This window comes from Archocentrus centrarchus, chromosome 8 (assembly GCF_007364275.1).
Source record: "Archocentrus centrarchus isolate MPI-CPG fArcCen1 chromosome 8, fArcCen1, whole genome shotgun sequence".
NCBI classification, from domain to species: domain Eukaryota; kingdom Metazoa; phylum Chordata; class Actinopteri; order Cichliformes; family Cichlidae; genus Archocentrus; species Archocentrus centrarchus.
This window is the reverse complement of record NC_044353.1, coordinates 12,682,797-12,709,930: the sequence shown is the minus strand read 5'-3', so window position 1 is coordinate 12,709,930 and position 27,134 is coordinate 12,682,797. Positions and strand designations below refer to the sequence as shown.

General features: G+C 41.5%; 1 protein-coding gene across 1 annotated transcript; it reads left to right on the top strand.

The window, feature by feature from the left end:
- Positions 1 to 13,582: 13,582 nt before the first annotated feature.
- Positions 13,583 to 26,378, top strand: nubp1 (nucleotide binding protein 1 (MinD homolog, E. coli)). Its single transcript, XM_030736717.1, has 10 exons — positions 13,583 to 13,652; positions 15,059 to 15,163; positions 15,291 to 15,424; positions 18,998 to 19,066; positions 19,247 to 19,279; positions 19,383 to 19,473; positions 19,573 to 19,727; positions 22,382 to 22,492; positions 23,130 to 23,316; positions 24,241 to 26,378. The coding sequence occupies exons 1-10, from the start codon at positions 13,622 to 13,624 to the stop codon at positions 24,291 to 24,293; spliced, it is 969 nt and encodes a 322-aa protein (XP_030592577.1). The 5' UTR covers positions 13,583 to 13,621; the 3' UTR covers positions 24,294 to 26,378.
- The last annotated feature ends 756 nt before the right edge of the window (positions 26,379 to 27,134 follow it).

The following is a 27,134-nucleotide window of genomic DNA, read 5'->3' as shown; positions in this document are numbered from 1 at the left end:
TTGTTTTCTTTCAATATTTTTTATTATTTTGTCTGCCAGCTTTGTTTAAGCCTGGTGAACGGCCATTCATTTCAACATCACACTCATGGACAGCAAACAAACACATACACGCACACATCCAGAGCCTGTGCCTGCTTAAACAACAAAGCAATCCCATCCTCTTTAGCCCCTCAGGTGTCTGACCCCTATACCAGGAGCGGGAACTGGTTTAACCTCTCTGCTAGGTGTTGGGTGTCCATTGGCCATACCACAAAAATTAGAGGCTTATTCATTCAAATACACACACAACTATGTCACTGTAGGCAAATATCAGTAGCCTACTATTGTTGTAGACCTATAGGTGGAAACAAAAAGGTAAAAACCCATCTCCACCCAAAACCCTGCAGTAAGGGATTTTAGTAAAGCATAATATCTCACCTGAAGCAGAAATAGACTTTTGGTTTCTCTTATTGCTCTGCTGTTTGCAAAAAGTTGAGATGTGTAAAATTATTTGTGAAGATTTGCAAATAATTTCAAAGCTTTAACTGAGAATACCTTCAGCCACAAATGCAGGTTAAATCTTAACCATCCAGAAACGACATTGTTTTGTCCGGGCTCGGTTTTATTGGATCAAGTTGCAAAAGAAAACTTTCCTGTAGTCTGACCAGCCAAAATCTGACATTTAAACATGGGCCACTTAGCTTGTTATCAGCATGCAGTTCCAAAGCCAGTATCTGTAATGGTCTGTCAGAGAGTTAGCGCACATGGCAGGGATAACTTTATTAATGAAAGCATCATTAATAATGAATGATATACAGAGGTTAGTGGAGTAACATGTGCTGCTAGATAATGTTTTCCCAACAGACCTTTTTTTTTTTCTTTCTTTCAGCAAGACGATGCCAAACCATATTCTGCACACAGCAGTGTGGCTCTCTAATAAGAGTCCTGGTGCAAAATTGGCCTGCATGCAGTTCAGACCTGGAGCATTATGAAATGAAAAAAACATGACAAATCAGGCCTCAGAGTGCTGAGGATTTGAAATTCTATATTGCACAAAAATTGGAAAACATTTTGCTTTCAAAACCACAGCAACTGCTCTCGTTCTCCTCCAGAAGAGGTGATGCAGTAACACAAGAGACATGCACAGCTCAACTTTTTTGAAAGTGTTGCTGAAATCAAATTCAGTGTGAGGACATAAACTCACCGGACACTTTGTTAGGTACACCTTGCTAGTACCGGCTTGGACCCCTTTTGCCTGCAGAGCTGCCGTAATTCTTTGTGGAATAGATTCAACAAGGTGCTGGAAACATTCCTCGGAGGTTTTGGTCCATATTTGACACGATAGCATCACACAGCTGCTGAGCTGCCTGGTCAGCTGCACATCCGTGACGTGAATCTCCTGCTTCACCACATCGCAGCAATGTTTTACTGGATTGAGATCTGGTGACCGTGGAGGCCATTTGAGTACAGTGAACTCATCATCATGTTCAAGAAACCAGTTGGAGATGATTTGAGCTTTTTGACATGTTGTGTTATCCTGCTGAGAGCAGCCATGGTCATAACGGGATGGAGATGGTCAGCAACACTACTCAGGTAGGCTGTGGGGTTTAAATGATGCTTAAAGGGCCCAAAGTGTGCCAAGAAAGTATCTACACCACTTCAGCACCACCACTAGCCTGAATTGTCTTAAAAAATAAAAAAAACCCACCTTAATTAACTTCCAGTTATATAATTATTCAAATGCATATGACTGTGAACCCATTGCTTTAAGAGCAGTCTGCTCACAAAAACTAGCACACTACACTACACTGTTTCATTTTAGCAACAAGACACACCCAGCCCACACTGTGAAGGGCACTGTTAATTATGCGCTGCTAATATTTCTGCTCATGTTCCAGAGGCCCAAATGTCCAAATCTGTCTTTCCACTTTACTGATAACATTGTCAATGATATCAAAAAGTAGTCGAAACTTTAAACTGGAAGAGACTCAAATACTCCTTTAAAAATTGTACTTTACTTAAGAACAAGTCATCCAAAGCTGCCTTCCTGAAATCTGTATTCTGATCTTAATTACATTAATATGCTGTGAAAGATGAGCGTTCACAGTCCAGACATTTATGTTATGTGTGACCATTAAAACTGAAATCCTCCCACCCGCCTGACTTTTATTCTGCAGCACTTCAACCACCTAGAAGCATGCTACACACACACACACACACACACACACACACAGGCGAAAAGAACTGCCGCGATCTCCAGCCAGACAGGAAGCACCCCCACCTCTCATGTTCCTGTTTCTCTCAGTGTGTATGAGTGTGTGTCTGTGTATCCACGTTCACTCCTGCTACTCTAAGCAATCAGCAGGAGGCAGACGGAACAAGACAGGAAAAAATACACAAAGGCGTGAGTTAGAAGATAGTGCTGGAGAGAAGCAATATTATTGGTGAGGAAAAAAAAAATATGCAGAAGATTATACATTGAGAAAGAAAGCAAGTCAGAAAGATGTGATTGTGGAACAATGCTGGCACTCAGGTTGTTTTCTTCACCTCTCTCTTCCCTCCCTTCCTCTCCTCTGGTGGACGGAGGAGAGGCTCAGGCAGTGTTGACACTGATGCAGATACATTCAAAACAACTGCTCACACTTTTAGAATGATTCAAAAATATGTTCCCTTTTAGATTGTAGTGCCTGAACAATCAAACGTGTTTCAGTTTTAGTTTGATGAAGATGTGTGTCATCCAGACCTTTTTTGACAAAAAAGGTATGACAGGAGTATCCTTGTGGCAGAATATTTTTTATTTGGGAGTATAAATTAATACTCATACTTATGCAGTGTTTGCCATGGACAACAAAGAAAGACACAAATGCATCCAGGTTGGAGATCCTATTTTGGAAGTCAAAGGCGCCATCCATGAGGAGTGTTTCAAATCAAAAGAGGAGGGTCCTTTGGGGGGGGGCACAGTTTTAGAGACATAATAGAAAGCGACAGTCATATTTGTGTCAGGCAGGTGTGGCAAGGGGTTCGGCATATTTTGAACTACAAACCCAGCCTGTTAGTTGATCAGCGTAACATCAATCTGGCAGAGGAGCTGAACAGCTTCTTTGCACGCTTTGAGGTACAGCAATCAGAGACAGCCATCCAACATCCCTCAGCAGGCAGCAGCAGCATCCTCAGGCTGCAAGAGCAAGAGGTGAGGCGTATGCTGGAAACTGTGAACCCCAGGAAAGCTGTGGGGCCCGATGGTGTCTCTGGACGGATACTGAAGGTCTGTGCGGCTCAGCTGGCTGGTATTTTTACCAGCCAACCAGTCCAAACTCATCGCCAACCAGTCCCTGAGCCAGGCTGCTGTCCCTTCCTGCCTGAAGTCCTCCATTATCGTCCCCATCCCCAAGAAGAACACTATCAGAGGTTTGAATGACTACAGGCCAGTAGCACTAACACCAATTGTTATGAAGTGCTTTGAAAAGCTTGTCCGGGCTCACGTCATCTCCAGTCTCTCTCCCAGACTAGACCCCCACCAGTTTGCCTACAGAGCCAACCGGTCCACAGAGGACGCCATTGCCACGGCCCTCCACTCTGCCTTCTCTCACCTGGAGCAGGGGGGGAACTACGCTCGGCTGCTCTTTGTGGACTTCAGCTCGGCGTTTAACACCATCCTTCCTGGCAGACTGGTGACTAAACTGTCAGATCTGGGGATACCACGCTCCACCTGTCTTTGGATCAAGGACTTCCTGACAGACCGTTCCCAGAGGGTAAGAGTAGGTCCCCACCTCTCTTCAGCCATCAGCCTCAGCACCGGCTCTCCACAGGGCTGTGTGCTGAGTCCCCTACTCTTCACCCTCTACACACATGACTGCACCTCCATACATGCCAGTAACTGCATCATTAAGTTTGCGGATGACACCACTGTGGTGGGGCTCATATCAGGCGGGGATGAGTCAGCATACCGGGACGAGGTGCAGCGGCTGTCAAGGTGGTGCAGTGAGAATAACTTGATCCTGAACACCACTAAGACAAAGGAGATGGTAGTAGACTTTAGGAGGACAACACATGTCATTCAACCTCTGTTCATTGAGGGGGATGAAGTGGAGCTGGTTTCAGATTTTAGGTTCCTGGGAGTACATCTGCAGGATGATTTGACCTGGAGTATCAATACGACCAGCATTTACAGGAAGGCCCAACAGAGACTGCATTTCCTGAGGGTTCTTAGGAGCAACTATCTGACCCAGAATCTGCTGGTGTCCTTCTACCGTTGCTGTGTAGAGAGCATCCTGACCTACTGTCTGTGCGTGTGGTTCAACAGCTGCACAGCAGCAGACAGGAAAACACTCCAGCGAATCATCAACACGGCTCAAAAGATCATAGGCTGTCCCCTGCCCTCCCTCCAGGAACTGTTCAATGCCCGCTGCCAGAGGAGGGCACAGAACATCCTCCAGGACCCCTCACACCCTGGACACTCCTTGTTTCAGCTACTGCCATCAGGCAGACGTTTCAGGACAATGAAGGCCAGAACAAACAGACTGAGGAACAGCTTTTATGCCAGGGCTATCATTGAACTGAACTCTGTGTGGTTTGGACAGTGATGTGGGGTGGTAGTGCTGACTGTGTGCGTGCGTTGGTGTGTGTATTGGGGCTAGATTCATCTTAATTTACTATTGTGCACTGTATTTTAGTAATCATTTTTATCACTCATATTTTTATTATTTTATTATTTATTGTCTGAGGCACCTAAAAGGAATGCATTTTAAATTTCGTTGTGCAACTTCTGTGTACAATGACAATAAAGATTCTGATTGACTGATTGAGAATTATCTTTATGCTTCTATCGTCAGCCCATGTTAGTTGTAATGTTACAGCATAAAGCAAGAGAAAAAATTCAGCAGGTAAACACCTGTCATTACTTTTCCTTCTATTATTTCCATTTTCTCGCCCCACCCTGGTCAGCTGATGTAACCAGGCCAATCTGGTAAAGCCAAAAGATGGTTTACACACACACACACAAAATAAAATATACTACTTTCCATTGGATTTGCATCCCCAGATTTCCATTCATTTGCGTAAGAGCCTGGCCACAGGAGGCGCAGCACTTTAGACACAGAAAGCCTAAAAACAGTACACACAAAACAGAAAATGAAGAAACCAAGAGGAGCGACTGCATAATTTAGGCAGTATAAGGTTCGCAGCTTACAAACGCACACACAAACACAAACCCCACAAATGAACAAGGAAACAATCACTGGCACAAGAGTTACTTTGATAAGAAGGCCGATACTGAAGATCTGTAATTAGTCACCATGATATAGCAGCAATTTCTTTCTGAGCTGATGAACACAAAAAAAATACACACATGCAAATTCACAGTTGCTGGCATGTGCACAGTGGACACATTGTCTAATCACCTAAATATTAGCAAAACAAATATTTTGTGGTCATGGTGAGATTAGAAGGCGAGGCAGGGATGGATGGATTTTAAGGAACTTGTTGTGGCAATAGTAACACAAAATCCAATAAGGGAGAAATCCAGTGAACTGCTCATTAAATGTGTGCAAGTCTGATGTTCATATATAGAAAATATGCATGTCATTCTTGTTTTCTTACAGTTACTTGCTGATCATTTGTTGAATAAACTGTTTTCTCTGCACTTGGCCTTTGTGCCTCTGGACTGATGGAAAGCAAATTTGAAGTCTGAAAGTCTAAAAATAGCATGAAATAACACAGCCGTGTTCGTTAGTGTGCACATTTCCTGATGTCAGAGTAAAAACGCAATCAGCAAACAGCAGATATTACATTTTTCATTTGTGTTCACAAACGGATTGCTCATCGTGTGTACATGAATGAAGTGGGAAGCTCTCATGTCCAACATTGTGTGGCCAGAAATAGGCCACTGGCCAAGCTAATCTTCCTTCCTTTATGTAAACACTATCGCATGCAAGGGCAAACACACACAGGCATTCACAACTGGCTTCCCTTCCTTGGAACAAAAATATTCTTATTATCATTACAAGTGCTCAGACACACATACGAACCTAGAGAGACAGAGATAACAGTGGTTATCCTGTGATATTCTGCTGAGGCAGTGACAGCTGTAATCGAGCAAGGACGCGACCCAGCTTCCCATCAGTGAGCATGACCCCTGTTAGAGCTTCTAACTGCTCTCTCTCCCCCTGCGCTGTGATGGAGGTTGCAGGTCAAAGGTGAGGTCGTGTTACAGCGTCTCTCATTTACACACACAAAGATTACACAGTCTTCTGCTTAACAGACCCAAAGTGAGTGCTGCACAAAAGTCCCTAATTTACTGACCTCTCTGATTACTTTTGTTTACTCATGATCACAAAGCAGATGCCATGGCAGGCTTGTGAGTTTGTTTGGGGCCTGGCAGGGGGGGGGGGGACCATTTGATTCGTTTGGTCCTGGGAGCGAGGGGGTACATGTGGTCAGTGGTTTGAGTTGTTGGCGGGTGAAATAGAGGCTGGGGGGTGGAGGCATGGACACAGAGTCTATGTCTGGGTTTCCTCTGGCTGCAGCCTGACCAAAATAACCACAAGGAGTATCTGAAATTCTTATCCCACTACAAATTGCCCATACATACAGTATGCTGCTGTTGCTTACAGTATCTTCATGCGGCATATTTCTCTGCATGCAACATGTGTTTTGCTTGTTTCATGGATGTGACAAGTATGATGTGGAAAGAACTGTGGCAGGTGTGCAAAAAGTACAGAGGGAAAGATCTTCTGTGCAGTAGTTGAGTAGTTGTAGATTTGACTTAAACAGTAATGTTTGAAAATTAACACATTTGTCAAAAAAACTGACAGCGTTTGGCACTTTGTTACATGAGCCTGTCACAAAAACACATTTGTTGGCATTTCTTTAGTTGAATATCTGAAAAAATGCTAAATATGACACCGTTTGAAAGGATTATTATTATTATTATTATTGTATCAACAAGGTGATTCCCAAAGAGCTATTAGCCAAAAACTTGGATTGAAAGATCTGAGGAAACTCGACAGATGAAGGACAAAAGAAATGGCAGGCCTAAAAGAAATATCTACAATGAAGGGTGGCTTTTAAGAAACCATTCTTAAGGAAGGGAAACGAAGAAAAGGCCGAAGTATGCCACATTACACAAGAACTGGACTGAAAATCTGTAGTAACAGATTGATGGAGTGATGAATCAAAATTTGTAATCCATCCATCCATTCTCTTCCACTTATCCTGTTCAGGGTTGCAGGGGGGCTGGAGCCTATCCCAGCTGACAAAGGGCGAGAGGCAGGGTACACCCTGTACAAGGTCGCCAGCCTGTCGCAGGACCAACACAGAGACACAGACAACCATTCACACTCACATTCACACCTATGGGCAATTTAGAATCACCAATGAACCTAACCCCAGTAACTGCATGTCTTTGGACTGTGGGAGGAAACCGGAGTACCCAGAGAAATACCACTGTTACACAGAGAACATGCAAACTCCACACAGATTTGAAATGTCTGGTTCAAGTCTTCATTAATACATGCTGAGTAGGTCAGGAGAGTGAGCGTCTACAGCCATCTGTAAAACACAGTGGAGGCTCTGTCATGGTTTGGAGCTTTCAGGCAATGGTGTTGGAGATCTTGTTAAAATTGATGGAATTATCAACACAGAAAAGTACAAACACACTGCCAATGCAGTAAAAATCATACCTGGATTGAAAAACACACAATGGAGCACTATCAGTCATGGATTGGCCTCCGCAGAGCCCGGACCTCAACATTATTGAAGCAGTGTGGGATCATCTTGATGGAGAACAGAAAAAAAAGGCAGAAACATCCAAAGAAGAGCTTTGAATGTCCTTCAAGAAGCCTGGAGAAGTGTTCCTGAAGACTACTTAAAGAAAGCTGCCTCAGAGAGTTCAGGTTGTGTTGAAGAATAAATATTGACTTTCAAGCTTGTTACAATTGTACAAACTCTGTTTTATTTTTTCATGTTTCAATAAATCACTGCATCTATTTCCCATTTTCCTAGCAAAACATAAAGAAAGGGGGCGTGTGTAAAGACTGGAGTCAAGTCTCCATTCACTATTCTCATTCGTCAATGAGAATAGTGAATGGAGACTTCACGCATACCAGAGGAAGTGTGTAGCTGTCTGCATCCCCAGGCCAACAAAAGGAGTTGGCAGTAACAGGGAGTGGTTCTTGCACATAAAGAGAGAATTTTTATTATTTTTTTAATTTCCCCACACAATGAGTGTGACCCAACTTAAGCCGCATGTTGTCTCATCTAATGACCAGCATGCATCACTTCAAAATACACTATTAATTAAATATGGCTTGGTCTAGTGACAAAATTTATTTGCATGTGTCATCCCTTGGGCAACATCTGCAGTCATTTATGTACACGTACACAATGCAATCCTTATGATGCTGTGCACCTGTTTTGCATAGCCCTGTGTTTGATCTGAATGTGGGAGTGGGTTACTTTGCATTTCCATTGCATTGATGAATTAAACAAACAAGCCTTTTTCTGTGAGTGCTGAAGGAACCTAAAGAAAGGCAAAAATGTGTGAGACACATTGTGTTTACCAAATTTAAATGTGAAACACATCTCTGCCAATGTCCAGAAACAGAAGCCAACTGGGTGCAGGTTATGACAGTCTCCAAGGGGATGACCTTTCATGTCTGTAGCAAGTGAGAATTTCATAAGAGAAGGAAGAAAGAGGAGGAGGTGGAGGAGTTTGAAAAAGTGAAGAAGCACGATCTGAGGCAGAAGAATCATTGAGGTCAAATCAAAACTGAGAGAATGGACGTCATTCTGTTTTTGGAAGTGTATCTATAAACACACGCTCTGCTCTGTCGTTCTTTTTAATAACACCACATCGGAGACAGCTCAGCCAAACAACTTCTCTACACAAGTAAAATAAAACAAAACACAGTGATCGAGTGAAATATGATTGAGTGTCTCTTAAACAAATTGAATGCCAGTGTTGTACAATAACTATTCACAATTCATAAGCTCAAATAAAATCCACAAACACTTTGTTTCCAACTGCGCGTCATTTTCTTCACACTGAGCTTGTTAACTTCATATCCTGGACACACCCATCTTTTTTTTTTTTTTTCTATAAACAGCTTACTTCCTCTTTCCCCGTCACTTGGGTGACATCTCTACCACACACACACACACCCACACACACTACACACAAAGCTCCCTCTGCTGATCCTAATAGGAAAATTGTGAGTTATGTTAAGACTGGTTGTGTGTAAGTGTGTGTGTGTGTGTGTGGCACTGTTCCCAGTGTCATGGCTTAACTTTTGTGCTGAGTAACCCTGTGACTAAAATCTGACCTGACTCAATTAGTGTGTGTGTGTGTGTGTGTGTGTGTGTGTGTGTGTGTGTGTGTGTGTGTGTGTGTGTGTGTGTGTGTGTGTGTGTGTGTGTGTGTGTGTGTGTGTGTGAATAGATAAAATGCGCCTGACTTCATTATGTGGTATCTGGTCAGCTGGTCTCGTATGTGTAATATAGAGATTTGAAAGATGAAATGCCACACAGGTACACAAACATAATTCCCCATATATTTAAAATGCCCAGAGCAGCTACATTTAATGGTCTGTGTGGTTACAGCTAATGATATACGGACACCGGGAATTCCGTGTTTCCATCAACAACCAGTTTTGGGGCCAATTTGTTGTCTTTGCATGTCTTTCCTCCTGTTCATATTAGCCATAGAAATGGGTTTGTATGTGTTTTATTTCATACTTGTGACTATCAGTTCTATCAGATCATCTGCCTCCATCTCATCCAATCCTGGCATCCTCGTCTGTCACGCCAGCCCACTGCATGTCCTCCTTCACTACATCCATGAATCTCTTCTGAGGTCTTCTTCCTGCCTGCCACCTCCATTTTCAACATGCCCCCCACCCTTGTCTTCAACCAACAGTAGCACAGTTTCCAGTTCTGGTATGGAAATCTCATTCTTTATGATCTGTATGTTTGATTTAACCAAGATTTCATGCCATATACTCTTACTCACACAACCCTTGCCATTGATCCAGGCTTGGGGCTGGCAGTAGGACTACACTGGCTTGTGGCCCCCTGTGCCTGGGTTATTTGTCTATATATTTCTATGTTTTACAGATATGGGATACAAATATATTTATTGTTTAAACACACTGGCACAATGTACCACTGCAGCACAACAGCTTGGTTTATATACTGGATGTGCTAAGCTTTAACTGCGTTGTCGATGCTATTTTACCACTTCAACTCCTTCCATTAAAGGATGTAGAGGGGCAGGGGAGGACCTGTGAAGAGGAAACAGGAAGGATGTTAAAGCTATTTCAATTGTGCTGCTGTTATTCTCTTCATACAGTCATGATACATCATACTCAACTTAAAGAAACTGGCAGGATTTTTCGCTATAATGTGTGTGCCATCTGTTCTTTATGTAATTTGCAGTTACATTTTGCTGTTTTCCTTTCTTCTCGAAAAACACGGAAACACCTCTAAGAACGGGCGGACAAGCTGCCGCCCATTTCAGAGCAGGGGTAAGCAGTGCATAAAGCTTATTAATGGTTTGTGTGAATAAGTGTGACAGTTAGTGACGGGAGGGCCAACACAAAGAAAATATCACGTTACACAGTCTGAACATTGCAAACAGTTGGAGGAGGGGATGGCACAGAGACACAGAAAAATCACACACACTGGTTCAGCACAGAGAAATGTACAGTTTACTACCTTGGAGCCATACTTGAATATTGCTCTCAGGCAATGCTATTAGATTACTTTGGTTTTGAACTCACATTGTGTTCACAGACGCATGCACGCACTGGAACAAATAACGCATCTCTTTTGTTCTGTGGTTCTAAAGACAGACGAATGATACACTCTCAAACAATCAACAATCATTTTTTTTTTTTTTTCCTGTGACACCGGCGAGCTAATAAAGCTGCGTGTTCAAAAAGTTTAAATGTGTTTGAACTCAAACAGTGGTGAACTGTGATGACCCACTTAACATGATGTGTAATACACATAAACGATGAGAAGAGTTCACTATTTAAAGGTGCAGTTCAAAGCATTTTTCAAGTAAATTCATGTAATTTGTCAGAGGCCTATTTTGAGATTAAATAGCAGTTGTATCATTGATGATGAATTACCAGTCATTGAATTCTACAGTAGTGCTTTGTGGTGTCCTCCTGAGACACTGAACTTCTCAGCATGTTATTAGTCATGCACCCAAATTTATTCTCATTGATATGAAAATAATCATGAGGAAATTCCAACTAAAGCAGCCTTAAAATGGAACAGGATAACTTTTGGCCGCTCCCTTATTCAGAGGGGGTCACTACAGCACGCAGCGTTGCCATGTTTGATCAAGCAGATTTTTTTTTTTTTAATGCTGACACCCTTCCTGACACAACCCCAAAGACATTTGTGTCTTCTTCAGGGAGCTTTTGCTTGTTAGGTGAAGGTGTGAACCACGACACGATAAAGTGGTGGGGGGCAATTCATTATAAAGACATTAATAGAGAATTGACTTTAGCTTATTGGTGTGCGGCCCTCCACAACAGTTTCTCATGTGGCCTCTTGGGAAAATGAATTTCCCACACCTGCTACTTCAGTAACAGACTTCTATGAAACCTGAGGGTTTCATTTTTCCCGTGTGTGAGGGAGGGGATAATTGAAACAACACCGTCCCCTAGTGGACACACTCATCATAAGTTTGAGTGCTACCTTGTTTTAGAACCATAAATGAGATTCCAGCTGTCAATGCAGTTCATGCTGCCAAATACTGAGTAATACTAAAAAAAATAAACATTTTTTTCTCCATACACTGTATATCAGTCATTCCCAAAGCGTGGCCTGTGTTGTTTATGTGTTTGGTGAGTGTGGCCCCACGGGATTTTCGGGTTTTTGAGTGGGCCGCAGCATTCTTGACTTTGGGAACCACTGCTGTGTATGTTCCCAAAGAAGTTGGGAAGGATAGAACGGTGAACAAACAAGTGGCATTATCATCAGTTTTATAACATTTTGCAGTTCAGTCACTCTCCAAAAATAATGATGACGATTTATTTGCTTTCCTGCTGTAATTTCATCACTCTGTATAAATGTTAACTATGTCATAACTAGTGCATATTGACTTTTCACATAGGTTGTGGAGTTTTCTACTTTGGTGCAATACATCACTAACTATTCATCTGTCTGTGTGGATTCTCAGTCATCTAGGTCATAGGTCAGAAAGAAGGTCAGACACCAACTGGGGGGGGACAGAATGACAAACAGAACAACATTCATGTAGCAGGTTTGTCAGAGAAACTCTCCAAGCATGACATCCCAGTGTGCTTCAGAGCCCGCAGACACTCTAAGACAAAAACTGGTTCATCCCAAGGACGAAACTCCCAAACACAAGATAAGCAACACAGTCTGCAGTGCAGTGAGAAGTGTTCGGACCTCCACATTGGAGAAACCAAACAGCCACTCCACAAACGAATGCCGCAACATAGAAGAGCCACCTCGACAGGACGAGACTCAGCTGTATATCTGCAGGGCACTCTCTGAAGATGCCAGTGTTCACATTTTGGAGCGAGAAGTCAGATGGTTTGAAAGAAGAGTAAAATAGGCCATCTGTGTCCACTGTGAATGACCATCACTGAACAGAGGAGGTGACTTACAACACCAGCTGCCAGCCACCTATATTGCAGTCCTGAGAGCCCTTCCCAGGCACCTCAACCCCCACTCACACCTTACTTCAAGTGACTTCAAAAAGTTACGCGATAGAGTGGGGCAAGGTCTCACAGAGGTTTCACCCCAAACCCCTGGTGATAATGACTGACACCTTTTTTCACCCCTTGGCTGATGATGTACATGATTAATAGTGGGTCACCACCTCCAAGGAGGTGTGTGTTTGTTTATTTCATGTTTCTAACAAATAAATAAACAAATAAATAATGCATGAATGAATATTTTAACTACATTAGGAGCTCCAGTTACTGCCTCGTGTGTCTCTTTCAGCCTCTCAGGTTGCAGTTTCCATCCATGGCTCTTCAAAATTGACTTTTTGATATGAAAGTCATCATCAAATGTCATGTTATTCTATTACATGTGGAATACTTACTTTATGAATTGTTGTGATATGTATCTGTAAATACATAGATCTTGTGGCATCATTTGGTTTATTAAACCAAATATATAAAATTGTAAATAAAGGTTTAGGACAGCACAGGATTTAAGTGAGAAGTAAAGGTAGGCGAGATTGACCAAGTTTGTGCTTCTTCTTACTCCTTTGTTGAACATGTTGTTTATTGTGATTATTATTTCCTTATGCTTTGGGGTTCTGTTATGTTGCTGTTTTATTATTTGAACATATTCTAAATAAAGCTTCATGAGGTGATGTATGGAAGGTGAAGTTTGGGCTTAAATTTGAAGAAATTCCCTCAAACCAATACTGAGTTGTTCACAAGACTGGGATAAAACAGATAGTTCTCTTCTTTCCCCCTTTTATGTCCCTCGCAGGGTTCATTATTACGTAAAGTAATGCTGTTATTGATTGGCTAAAACTGGTTACAAATCTAGAAGAAGAAATTAATTTAAAAAAAAAAAAATCTTCGCGTGTTGCGTATCCGGAACCTTTGTTGGGGGTAGACTTTAACGGGAGGACATCTGTGCAAAGATGGCAGACGTTCCAGAAAATGCTCCTGAGCGTAAGTGCTTAAACTTACTTTTCTCGACTTTTATCACTTCAGTCATGCAGTTGAGTTGGTGTCTGGCTTTTAGGAATTGTCTTTTAACTGTAAGTTTGTGATGACATTTAAACAAAAAGCGGTTGTTCCTCGACCATTGACGGTGGGAATTTTCAACAGTATCAGCTTTGAAGCCACTGTGTTTGGGAATGACATCAGTTAGATTTTCCTGTTGGATTGCTCCTGCCGGGGTGTTTTAGATGCAGTGAATAAACAATATCACGTTAATTCAGAAAGCTCAGAAAGCTAAATGCGGTGCTTAGCGGAGCTTGTCAGGCATCAGTGGATGGATCACTGCAGTAAAGTGTTTGTTTATTTGTTTTTTGTTTATTTTGCTTATTGTTAAAACACGTGTAATGTCTACACATGGCACTTTAAAGCGGTATCGAAATCCTACTACGTCTTCAAATTTTGCTGAGTCATGATGACAGTCTTCTATGCAATATGAACCTATGTGATCAGTAGATCAAAGTTTTCATAAAATGATCTCAGTCGTTTCTTGACTGGATTGAGTGGCACATTCACCTTTGTATAAATGATTGTCCCTGATCACCACGTGCAGTCTTGAGTATTACATTAAATTTACCTTGACATGCAGTTGTGCTCAGAGGTTTCCATTCACTAATGGGCATGAATTTGATGGTTAATGATTTCTTTGAACTGTAGTTTTTCCAGGGTGGAATGATTGTACAGCATATATATTTTAATGACTTTGAAAACAAGAGCTGGGTGCACACAGGGTCAAAAGTATACATATAAGTTCAAATACACACACACACACACACACACTAATATTTGGGTAAATGTCTCTTAGCAAGTTGCACCTCAGCCAGATGCTTTTGGTATCCATCATCAAGCTTCTGACATAATTCTGCCTGGGTATTTGACAACTCTTCTTGGTAGAATTGGTAGAGTTCATTTAAATTGGTTTCCTGGCACAGACCCAGCTTTTAAACATAGTCCGTAAATCATTGTTCTGAGGTGACTTGAGGTGAAGTTAAAGAATTTGGAGGTAGTCCTCCTCCATTATTCCATTCACTTTGTGCCATGTACCAGTACCACTGATACTGCCCCAGAGCATGATGCCACCACCACCATGCTCAACAGGCTGGTACAGCGTTCTTAGGTTTGAGAGCTTCACATTTTTTCCTTTAAACACACCTCTTGCCTTCTCCAGAAGGCATTTGGCTTGTTTATCAAGGCAGCTGCAAATTTCAGTTCAGCTTGAAGGTGTTGATTTTGAGGCAGGGGCTTCTTCCCCTAACCCTCTCAGTCCATGATAATGTAAAACTGGCTTCACTGTGGACAGTAAGATGCTCAGACAAAGCCAATATTTTGATGACCAGTTTCTGTTTTATCCTTGTCAGACTGTCCGGGTACAACAAGTGAGCAAGCTGGCAAGTCTGCATCATGCCAGGGCTGTCCCAACCAGAAACTGTGTGCTTCTGGAGCCACAAAGGCCCCCGACCCTGGTAAGACTGCATCTTATTATCTCATCACTTTGGTATTTTGATGTGCCTCTGGGCTTCAGCAAATACATAATGAATTAAGTAAGAGCTTCACACAGCAAATCTCCATCTCCTGCCCATATGCCTACAGCAATAGCAGAGGTAGGAGAGAAACTGTCAACAGTCAAACACAAGATCCTCGTGTTGTCTGGAAAAGGAGGTGTGGGGAAGAGCACCTTTAGTGCCCACTTGGCCCATGCTCTGGCAAGTGACACCACAAAGGAGGTAATATTTCAGTTTTCATTTATTGCCATGCAAATCACATCCAACAGCAAACAAACAAATATTTTCTTATAATCAGAATCCAAATTACTGCTGGATTGTTTTTCCCTGTTGGAACTCAAGGAAGGAGGAGTAGTGCATGACTGTTTCTGGTTTTAAGGTTTTCATTGCCTGGAGGAGATAAAAAGGAAAAATCACATTGTCCATTAATCCTTGCTGTGGCTTCTGTAACTGAAATGCGATCTGCACTGACCAGACACTTTATTAGGCTGCCTTGCTTGTGCCAAGTCAGATCCCCTTTTGCCTTCAGAACTGCCTTAATTCTTCAACAGGGTGCTGGAGACATTTGGCCATTTGTGTACAGTGAACTCATTGTCATGTTCAAGAAACTAGTTTGGCATGCTCTGGCATGCTGTTATCCTGCTGGAAAAACCATCAAAAGAGGGTGCACTAGCCTCTTTCCCACCAACAAGGTTCCGGAGCCGGTGCTTTAATTTGAACCGTTTTTCCACCGCGGAAGCACTCGGTGCTCGGCCGAAAAATGGGTTCAACTCCGACCCCGCAAACTAGCTGGTCTCGAACCAAGAACACGTGACGAAAGCAACAGAAGGGCGTTTGAGGTTGGCTCTAAGGCTGAACTTGCTGCTTTGTATCAGTTCATATCACAGATAAAAGGACACACACTTTGTGTCCTTTTATCTGTATTTGCAGCACAAGAAAAGGGAGCGTGTTCTCCCACATTTGTGCTCTTCGGCTTCCGTGTCCAGACGAGGACCCGCCCACACTCATACGTAAAGGAGCAGTTCACAGAAACGCGGTGGAAACGTGGGCCTGTTCTTAAGCGTTTCGCAGGTTCACTGAAACTGGCACCAGCACTGGCACGAGCACCGGCTCCTCGGCGGCGGTAAAGTAGCAACTGTGGTCATAAAGCAGTGCACACGGTATCAACAGTACTCCAGTACAGGTTACAAGGCAGGCTGGATCGATGCTTACGTGTTGTTTGCTCTAAATTAAGATACTACCATCCAAATCTCACAGCTGAAGTTGAGACTCAGCAGGCCATGAAACATTTTTCCAGTTTTCTATTGTCCAATTTTTTTGGAGCCCATATAAGTTTTAGCCTTAGTTTCCTGTTCTTAGCTGACTGATAAGAGTGGCATCCAGTTTGGTCTGTGGCTGCTGTAGCCCATCTGCTTCAAGGTTCAATGTGTTGTAAGTTCAGTGATGCTCTTCTGCATACCTTGTTGTAATGAGTGGTTATTTGAGTTACTTTTGCCTTCCTATCAGCTTGAAGCATTCTGGCCCTCGTCCTCTCACCTCTAGCATCAACAAGACATTTTCACCCAAAGAACTGCCACTCACCGTTCTTCCTGAGCCCGAGAGATGGTTGTGTGGGAGAAACGTAGTAGGTCAGCATTTTCTGAAATGCCCAGACCATTTCAGAAAATGCCTGGTTTTCATTTGCCACATTCAAAGTAAATGAAAACACCTTTCTTCCCCATCCTGATGCTCAGTTTGTACTTCAGCAGGTCATCTTGACCACACCTACATGCCTAAATGCACTGAGTTGCTGCAGTGTGACTGGCTAATTAGATATTTGCATTAGCAATGAACAGGTGTACAAAGTAGCCAGTGTGTAAATCGTGATGCTGTCTCATAAAAAGCAACTAAACACACTGATCACTAGAGGTCACTAAAGACACAGCAGAAGGATAGCGCAACATGCCACAGGTTATTACGGACCACTGCAATTTTTCTGCGTGATGTATACTATCAGTATGTATACAGTAATAGTAAGATACATAAGTCAAATAGGGATGCATAAAAAAAGAGAGAAACCAGGTTAACAGCTGGCAACACTTGATCATACCAACTTATACTGATTATCACATAGCTAGATACAAAGACATTGTTATGAGTCATTCTATTTTGCTAATTCAGTAGCAGTAATGAAGTAGGATTGCTGTTATATATAAAAACATTTTTAGCTGTAAATCTGTGTCAGTTATCTGAGTTTGAATATTTATTTATTCTGTGTGTCCTGCTCCTTTATTAAATGTCATCCTCTTAATGTGAGGCATGGTTTTCTAACAAAAATTACCCCCATTGTAATTTCAGGTGATTTCACACTGAGATCAGCATCCACTCTGATACGAAACACGTCATCACTTTATTGGAACATTTTGATTTTAAACAGCATGTGACTGGGCCCACCCATACAAAAGGTTACATGCTTGATCTAATTTGTTCCCGTTCTTGATGTCACAAGCACAGATGTTCCAGATGTTGCTTCCTCTGATCATTATTGCATATTTTCAGATGTATTTTGTTCTAATGTCACGGCACACCATGAGATGTGCCAAGTTTTTTTAGCTAACAGCTCTTTGGGAATCACTGCATTGGTGGAAATGTACAATTTTAAGCCTGTTAAACTGTGTGATCTCTGGCATTCTTCAGAGATTCAAATAAAGAAAAGAGAACAAACGATGTGTTTTTGTGACAGGCTGCTTGTAACAAAGTGCCAAAAGATACAATTTAACAAGTTCATCCCTTAAGTTAGGTGCCTTTTTTTCTTTTCTTTTCAATGCTTGAATTGTTCATGGGTCAGTGTTCAACAAACAAAAAAAAACATTCCTCTGAAAATGGTCGGGTCCAAGGACTAGACCGAAAATGGGCAAAAAAGAAGCCAATGTCCAAAGTTGGAAAGACCTTCAGAAAACTTAGTGAACTATTTCTCAAGACCACTTTAAAAGAGTCCTGCATCCAAGGATGTGACCACTTTAAGGGTTTCTTAAAGATCAGTGTATATAATCTTAAAATGTTTAAGTTTATTTTTTAAAAAGTGTGTTTGACTATTCCTGATCCGGAGACATTTTTCTAGAATTTTATGATGTGCATTAAGGAGTGAAATTGGTCTGTAGGACTCACAGAGCAACACGCCCTTATCTTTCTTAGATGAGAGGTATGCCACTTTCTCCTGTTAATGACAGGGCAGAAATAATGGACTATTTAAAAAAATATATATTTTTATGGTGTCAAAATGGTAAAGCTTGAACAATCCAATAATATCAAAGATGCTTTCCTTAAATCCATACTGCTTCAATTAGTTTGCTGAATTTGGAATATCTAAGGAAATATCCCAAATTAATGTTCAAACCAAAATCTACTCTTCCTAGTGTATTACAGAAGTATGTCTTAGGGTAAAGAAAATGTCATATAAGATTTGTCACAGACTGTCACCTATAAACTGATCACTGTAGCCCAACGGTTCATTCACAGTGATTTTTATCTGTTGCATTCCCTCACAAAACGTTGCTGTTACCAGGTTTGCTGAACGCTCCTCAGAGAAATCGCTGGGATAGTAATGCTTTAAGAGGGCTCCTAGTGTTAGGATTCAGGCCCTGATTGTTCTGATCTGATGCCCAATCAAGTAGACAGGAAATTCCTTGTTTAGCCTTTGATTTCCAAGGCATGTTGCAGACAGTACTTGCCTGAGTCGAATGATCTTAGACTGCACTATGCTGGAGGATAAAGAACATCTGTTTTCCCACTTCTACTTTCTTTTTCCTGTGTTAGATTGCCCTGCTTGATGTAGACATCTGTGGTCCATCCATCCCAAGGATCATGGGTTTAGAGGGAGAACAAGTAAGTCGGTAGCCAGCTGTCATTTATAATACTGCAACATTTTAATTAGTATGACATATGGATACATATGTTTCATTTTAGCGGACCATTTAGGATCTCCACTGAACACCATACGCATTTCTGATTTGCCTTAGATTAAGCTTTAAGCAGCTGTGTCTTTCTGTTCTGTGTTGTGTGTAGGTTCATCAGAGCGGCTCTGGATGGTCCCCTGTGGTGAGTCGGCTTAACTTTTGTTTTTTGTTTTTTTGTTTGTTTTTTTTAAATACATTTTTCTTTCTTTAAAGAAAATTAAATGTGTCTCTGTGTTGTGTTGCAGTATGTGGATGACAACCTGGCAGTCATGTCTATTGGCTTTCTGCTAAGTAGCCCTGATGATGCTGTTATCTGGAGAGGACCCAAGAAAAATGGTGTGGTAATATTATAGGTGTGTGTGTGTGTGTGTGTGATGTTTGTCTGTTTCCAAATGACACACAAGTACAGCCTGCGTGGTGTTTGTGTCCAATCAGGGATGATTAAGCAGTTTTTGAGGGATGTCGACTGGGGGGAACTGGATTACCTCATTGTAGACACTCCGCCTGGCACCTCTGACGAACACCTGTCAATCGTCCAGTACCTAAGCTCCACCCATGTTGATGGAGCCATCATCATCACCACACCACAGGTACACTCAGGCTTAGTATGATCAGGTTTACATTAGCATAAAAAGACCTCTGTGGGAGCTTTTAAAAAATGGTGGCCAAGGTTTAGAGGTTTAAAAGTATTTAGGTATATATTCACAAATATTCATGAATTTAAAAGAAGTCAAAAACTATTCCAAACACTACTATGCAGTGATCAAGGGTTTTTCTTCTTTGTGCAACTTATCTTCAGCCCCCAGGTAAAGGTGGGTGTAGAGCAGCTCATTTTCAGTGTCATTATTTGTATCTCTTTTCAGTAGCAAAGCGCTTTGTTTTCAGTGGTTTCTGAGAGAGAAGATCCTGGAACCTAAATTCAGTATCCCATCAGTGGGCGGGCAACTTTCAACTCTGTGAACACAATAAGTTGATAATGATGTAACCTAGGATTTTCAAATTGATAACATTGAGGCATTTACAAAAAATCTTGGGCGACTTACTGCTTACCATAATAATGCCAGTCACAGAAAATGACAGTATTCTCAGTGGTTTATTTCTATTATGCTTTTAGCATTTCTTTCCCTGGTTCTTCGCCATTTGCTTTTGAATTGATATGGTGAATAAAATCACTGAGGCTTATCTCATATGCACCCCATTGAGCTCTACCGACACCTGTAATGATGTCTTCTAGCACTTGTACTTCCAGGGGATTCACGCCACCTAAAGATTCTGCTGCCAGGAGGCTGAGGGGGAGCACTGGCGGCCGACGGTATTTCTTTATATAGCGCAGATTTCCAATAATTTATTCTTGAAAACTCAAGAAAACTACAATCAGTGTATCTCTTATTTCCACATGTTCATTGCTTTTATTCAGACACCTGTACTGAAACTTCAGTGACATTTCTTCATCAATTCTGAGTCATGTGTCTGTTTTTAGTCCAACGGACTTCACTGGGTGATTACCTAAATTTCCCCAGCATTCCCCGAGTTTAACGACCTGAAGTTGCTCAGCCTGTGTTCTGTTTACAGCTTGAGTCATCTTAGTTAGTTAACCTGAGTCTATGGTTGTGTGGTAGTGGCGCTGAAAGCCACAAGGTAGGCAACTGGCTGACCACAAACCAGTGCCTTCGCTCAGTAGGTTGCACCTTTCCTTATGCAGCTGCTTTCTGTTATGACTTAGTGTTGTCACTTCCTCTTTCCAGCTTTACTCTATACTGACATATTTCTGCTACCTTTGACCTTACTTTTTCAGCCTGGTAGGACCCATAAACATAGCTGAAATTTGAATTTTGCACCAACAGATACGCAGTCTGTGGATAAGGCTTGGTAGCCAAGCATTAGCTGTTTTCACACTCCACCCCCACATCTAAATGCGGTCACTTCTGATTCCAAAAATCCAGGATTGTGGCGTCATCCACAGTGAGGGCTTTAACATGAATCCACTGGAAGTAACTGTTGTCTTGGGATGCACTTCATTATTTATGAACATCTTGTAAAAACACACAATATGAAAGGTGGTTTGTGATGGAACAAAGAAATGTGTTATCTAGATGTCATTAATGTTGGCAGTAAAGTAATTCCACTGTAACATGTTGGTCATAATCATGGAGCTCTGGGGCCGTGTCAATGACAGCAGATTGCTTTTATATCAAGCGGAGCTTTTGACATACTGCAACCAACAGAGGATGCTGTTATATCATAAAACCATAAAAGCGATAGGATGTCATGACACAAGAACGTTGTAATACAGAATGTTTACAGGTATTTGTGCACACGAAACACTGTTGAAGGAATGGCATACTGAAGGACAGTGCAGGATTCAAATAAATTCTGGATTTGGTGATGTTGTCTTGCAAGCCGTGCTTTTTATGAAGTCCTATATCGAATATGAACACAACACAGCATAAAGGTGCTTTGCTTCAGCTGCTGAGTGCACATTCCTTTCTTACCTGGTTTGATAAGGTGATTTAGGTGTGATAAGGGCACACAGAATAGGCACAAGGTGGTGTTTCTACTGAACACAAACACCACCTTGTCTACTGAAATGGCATCACAGTATTTACGCACAAATGCTGGCGATGAACTCATCGGACAGTAAAAAAGACTGTGACCCAATATTACTGCCAGAAGCCATGCCGGAGCTCCTTGGTTTGTGAAAGTGTTCTGCCGATCAAAGTTTGGGAATGTTTCCTGCTGATAATTCTTGCTGGGATTTAGTGCGCAGAACACCGAGTTTCTGGTCAACAAATGTGGCTTACTCTACCTCTGTTTAGTTTTTCAGTTCTTACTGTGATTGGTGAAGCGAAACACCAACTTTAGGCATGCATTTCCTGATTCTAAGGTTAGGCTGGGAGTGGTGAAGTCAGACAGCAACAGAAACACTTCCTCATTCTTCTAGGTCTCACTAACCAAATAGAGATGGGAATTACCCAAACAAACAAGCCAGAAGGATTGTTTGGTGAGCTTCTGTTTTGTGAAAGAGAAGTGCGTCTTTTATACTAAACCTACTCTAGTGTTAAATGTAGACACAGATCAGTGTTTGATCAGTGCTGACATCATGTCTCAAGCAAACATTTAAATGAACTGAATCCTCCATTTTGTCTCATATCCTGCCCCCCACCCCCCCCCCCCCCCATAGACACATGCGTACACCCTTGCTTTGCCTTTCTCTTTCAATGGTTCTCTTTCTCTGTCTCTCTAGGAGGTGTCGCTGCAGGATGTGCGAAAGGAGATCAGATTCTGTCAGAAGGTTAAGCTGCCAATCATCGGTGTGGTTGAGAACATGAGCGGTTTTGTCTGCCCTAAATGCAAGGTCACTCTCACACTCACATGTGCATAATGTAAATAAGCTAACATGCCCTAGAGCCGTGTGTCTATGAACTTTAACAGGAGGACTGATTACAAAACGGTGCATGAGATAACTGCCACATATTTCACAGATCTAATCTTGTTTGAAATGTATAAAAGCAGTGCAAAGCATATGCCTGATTAGTTTTGGTTAAAAAAAAAAAAAAATGGAACACACTGGAAAGAGGAACAGTGCAAGAGGTCTGAAAGATGTGCTATTTTCCTGTCTGAGGCAGCTCTTGAAAAAAAAAAAAAGAAAACTGTCTCAGAGGGTACATGTTCATCTGCCACACAGATGCACTATACAGGTTACTCTCTTTTTATTTTCACAACCGCAAACAACTGCACCGTGCAGAAACAGCAACATAGTTCTGTGTGTTTCCTTTTTGGTTTTTCCTGTCATTTGTATTTCCTGAGATTCTTACACTGCATATGTTGGGGTTTTAAATCTCCTTCTTTCCTATCCAACATTTGACATATCACTCGGGGCGGGGGGGGGCTGAGCTTCAAGCTCAAATTCCCATTGGAAAAAGTGGATGTTTACATTATTAACCTTTCCCAAACACCTCATGTGTCATTTTTCTTTATCTTCTTCCTTGTAGAACACATCACAGATCTTCCCACCCACAACTGGGGGAGCGGAGAAAATGTGTGCAGATCTAAAACTGCCCCTGCTAGGAAAAGTGCCTCTAGATCCGAGAATAGCACGGAGCTGCGATGAGGGCAGGTCTTTCCTGAGCGAAGTACCCGACTCTCCTGCTGCAGAAGTCTACCAGAAAATTGTCCAAAGTGAGTTTGTTTTCAGGAAGACACACAAAACACACCCAGATAAGCACTGTACAGTCTGCCTGTATAAAAAGTAAAAACCATACATGACTTAAATCTAGCTGCTACACATTTGAAGGTTTCCTGGACTTGGCCTGGAAGTCCCCTTCTGACCATTTGCTGGCAATCCTCCAACTAGAATTGAGTTTTTGAGAAGTGGGTGAAGTCACAGGATCCCAAAACAAATCTCAGGTCTCTTCCACCCCCACCCCCTGCTCTTCCTGCATTGTACAGTGCAACTCTGATTCACTGCAAACTGCGCTGTGATTCGGGGAGCTCATTTTAATACAGAAGTTTCTTTTCTCTGTCTCGTAAATGCAAGTGGTCACAACGGGACTTGAAGGAAGGGATGCAGAATTGGCAGCAGCACTGGGACCAGTGCAGATGTGCACAAGGAGATGACGTTTGATGGCCCGACTTTAAACCATGTATAGTTTTTCCATTATATGGCTCACGCCCCTTTATTTGCACCTCATAAGCAAAACTCTTTAGCACCTCGTACGTCATTCGCAGATTTTTTTTCACTTTCCTTAGTAAGGAAGTTGAATGCACAGACATATTCCTTCTTTCAGTGAAGACCCTTACTATTTTTGATGACTGGATCATTTAGTTGGTGGCGCAATTCCTGATTAAACGTAATGAAAGAAGAAGTGGTCGCCATATAAATGGGAAGCGGCCGATCAAAAGAGGAAGAAGGGGAATTGTATCGAAATTCAATAAGCATGCTCAAAGCATGAGATCAGCCTTGTTGAGTCTAATGTGGGCTGTATAGCAGCTGATTCACCCCTAAATGAAATTATCAATTGACAGACATTTATCAGCTTTCTCAGTACTCATGTATAATAATCATCATCATCATCATCACCACATTCTTCTCTCCTCCACCAGGTATCCTGGATTACTGCTCCAACAGGGTAACAGAGGAGCAAAGCACAACCTGACTCAATCAGATGGCAGCCATATATGACCAGAACACCAAGGCAGATCACATGACTAGAGCGTAGCAGAAAAGTACCGAATAAGAGGCACACGAAGCAAGAGCACATACACATCAGCATCACAGCATTTATCCAAGACTGTCAGAGAAATCCGAACAGTTTGTTTTCATGATTGGCAGCAGCTTTGAGTTTTGTGAGTTGATCAGACTGCACTGTGCCACAGTTCCTCTGCTGGCACAGTATTTCCTGAAGAACTACTAAGAAAGAATGACATGAATAGAGAAATTACTTCCCATTTTGTAAGAAAAATAAAGTAGCGTTATCCAAATAAATACTTGTCCCTGTTTTGAATATGAATGTACTCACAGCCTCAGTGTTAATGCTGGTAAAGGTGCAGTTTCAGATGTGGATTTTGACGTTTATGGTGTTTTTATCAGTTTTGGGGGACGAATTGAGCTCCATGGCAGCAAGGAAAAAGATGGCGTATATCAGTCTTTGCCTGTACTGACAATACTCAATGTGGGAGCCATGCAAAGTTTGTCTTACAGCATCATCAGACTTCTCTTCATTTTAATACATTGGTGCGGGACCTACCAACACTCAAGTCTCATTTGGAGTCACTTTTGTGTACATTATGTCAGTCCCTTTAGTTAAAGCATTCCACTGTGCTTGAGCAGGTGCAACAATGTTTACCTGTTTATGGCAGCAGGTCTAAGTACAGAGTAAACCAACAACATAGAAAGAAATTTCCTTGGATTTTACTGTCATGTTAATAGCGCTCGCTTCACATTTCAAATGAGCACTGTTTACAAAAAACCCTCCTAATGCTTCCTATTTTTAAGTTTAAAGAAGTACAGTACAGGTGCATGATGAAAACACTCACGTTTAATGAGAAGTCCATTTGTAAGAGAGCTGAGATTTAGTGCTAAAAAAATTTATTAGACCACCATCCAAAGTGAGGTTTATGCCACAGCAATTATATTTTTAATGCTAAAATATAATTATTGTTAACCACAAATTTTCAAACAACAATTTTACATAAAAGCAGGAAAAAAATAGTCAAACATTATTAACTTTTAATTAAAATGCCAAATTACCGTCATTTACTTGCAACAGAAAACGTTTAGTTTTAGTTTTCAAATGTTTTCCTCAATTTCTGACTTCTCGGCAAAATGAGTGTTCCGACTCAAATTTGGGTCTAAAAATGTGAATTGAGTCATTTTTAAACAAACTTTTGAGTGATTTCTAAAATATTTGTGTTTGTTTGTTAAACACTGTGTGTTAAGTGCAATGTTAACAGTGTGTCTCCTTGTGTATGCATTAGAATTTGCAAGTTGAGTTCGTATCAAAACGTAAGTTTGTTTTTTTTTCTCAATTTACAATAAATGCAACATAAAAACTTGAGTTTATCTGCTTTTGCAGCCAAAGTATTTATTTATGTATTTATTTTTATAACTGTTTGAACAGTTTTGGTATCAGTGGTGTGAGCACAGGTTTACTGGGTCTGTATTGACCAGTTTTGGGAATTTGTGTGCCACAGGGTGTGTGTGTCCTTGTTTGTACTCAGCGCTACTCAATCGCAGTTCCTCCAGCATTCAGTAGAAAATACATATGAAACTGTATCTACATCCTGCTGACAGACAAAACAACTGTGACTGGACTCATACAGAAATATATTTCTCACAGTTATGACACATAACGGCGTAATATCTGTATGATGCCTTTGGTTCGGTTGCAGTCGGGAGTTTTAAAACGGAAAAGGTCAAACTTTCATTAATGAAATTCTAGCAAACAGTTGGAAAGGTGAGACAAGGAGCGAGTAAGCTGTCTTTATCCTCCATTATTTTAGAATAAATTATTTACACCAATAAGCACAACATTTTGAAATCTTGATTTCCAAACAACCATAAGCTGGCTCTTTGTAGCCAACTCTGTAGTCAAGGTAGATGGGTGTAAACAAATACTGGGTATGGCACTGAGGCATGCATGGTTTTGCCAAACCGGTTCTAATCCTTGAAAACAAAAGTACTTCCATTGACATAATTGCTGCACCTTTGCATTGATTTCATGGCCAGAGAAGAGAGTGGATGTGTTTCTGTGAATTTATTTATTTTTTGTGAGCTTAAAAGAAAAGTGGTGAGAGCAGTCAACAAATGTGCAGTCTTGGTGATTATAATATGTTTCCCAAAGAATACAATCAGTGAAACAGTCATCATCAAAATGGAATTTGATTTAGAGTAACTGTGAAAAAAAAAAAAAAATGCATGTGAGAATTTGTTGCAAATCCATTTATGAGCTGATTCCCGTAAGTAGTGTGTGATTGCGCTGAAAAGCAGCTCTCAGAAGAAAGTGTGCAGAGTGGAACTGCATTCAATATTATGTTGATGCTTTCTGTTTGCGATAAAGAGGGAAAACATGACTGCTATGAGATCAAAGTCATCCAAAATAATAAAGACGCTAAAACAAAAAACAAAGCTGATTTGTTTTAATATGAAGTGTGTGATGATGAAAGTTCGAGACTGGCATGATGTCTTCTATCAAACTCTCCCCCTGCGTAAGCATGATGGGACTTCACTTCCTTATGATACTAATAATGACATTTCTGGCTTCAGGAAATAACACCTCCTACCATTCATGAGACCGCCTCCAGGATAAAATCATTGAGTCCCTTTAAAAAAACAGTAAAGCCAAATAACTTTAATACTTGGTGTCTCGTTTGCTGATCCTCAATGCCGTGGGAGCCAGCTCTGTCATCATGACTCAGTTTGAGGAGGTTCTGGACGAAGTACGCTCGGCTCTGACTTGGGCCTCACCTGCCGAGATCCGAGCCCTGCTGGAGGGTTT

Coding starts and splice junctions, on each gene's coding strand:
- nubp1 (XM_030736717.1), top strand. CDS start 13,622: ATGGCAGACGTTCCAGAAAATGCTCCTGAGC. Junction 15,164..15,290: donor CACAAAGGCCCCCGACCCTG/GTAAGACTGCAT, acceptor ATATGCCTACAG/CAATAGCAGAGGTAGGAGAG. Junction 23,317..24,240: donor CTACCAGAAAATTGTCCAAA/GTGAGTTTGTTT, acceptor CTCCTCCACCAG/GTATCCTGGATTACTGCTCC.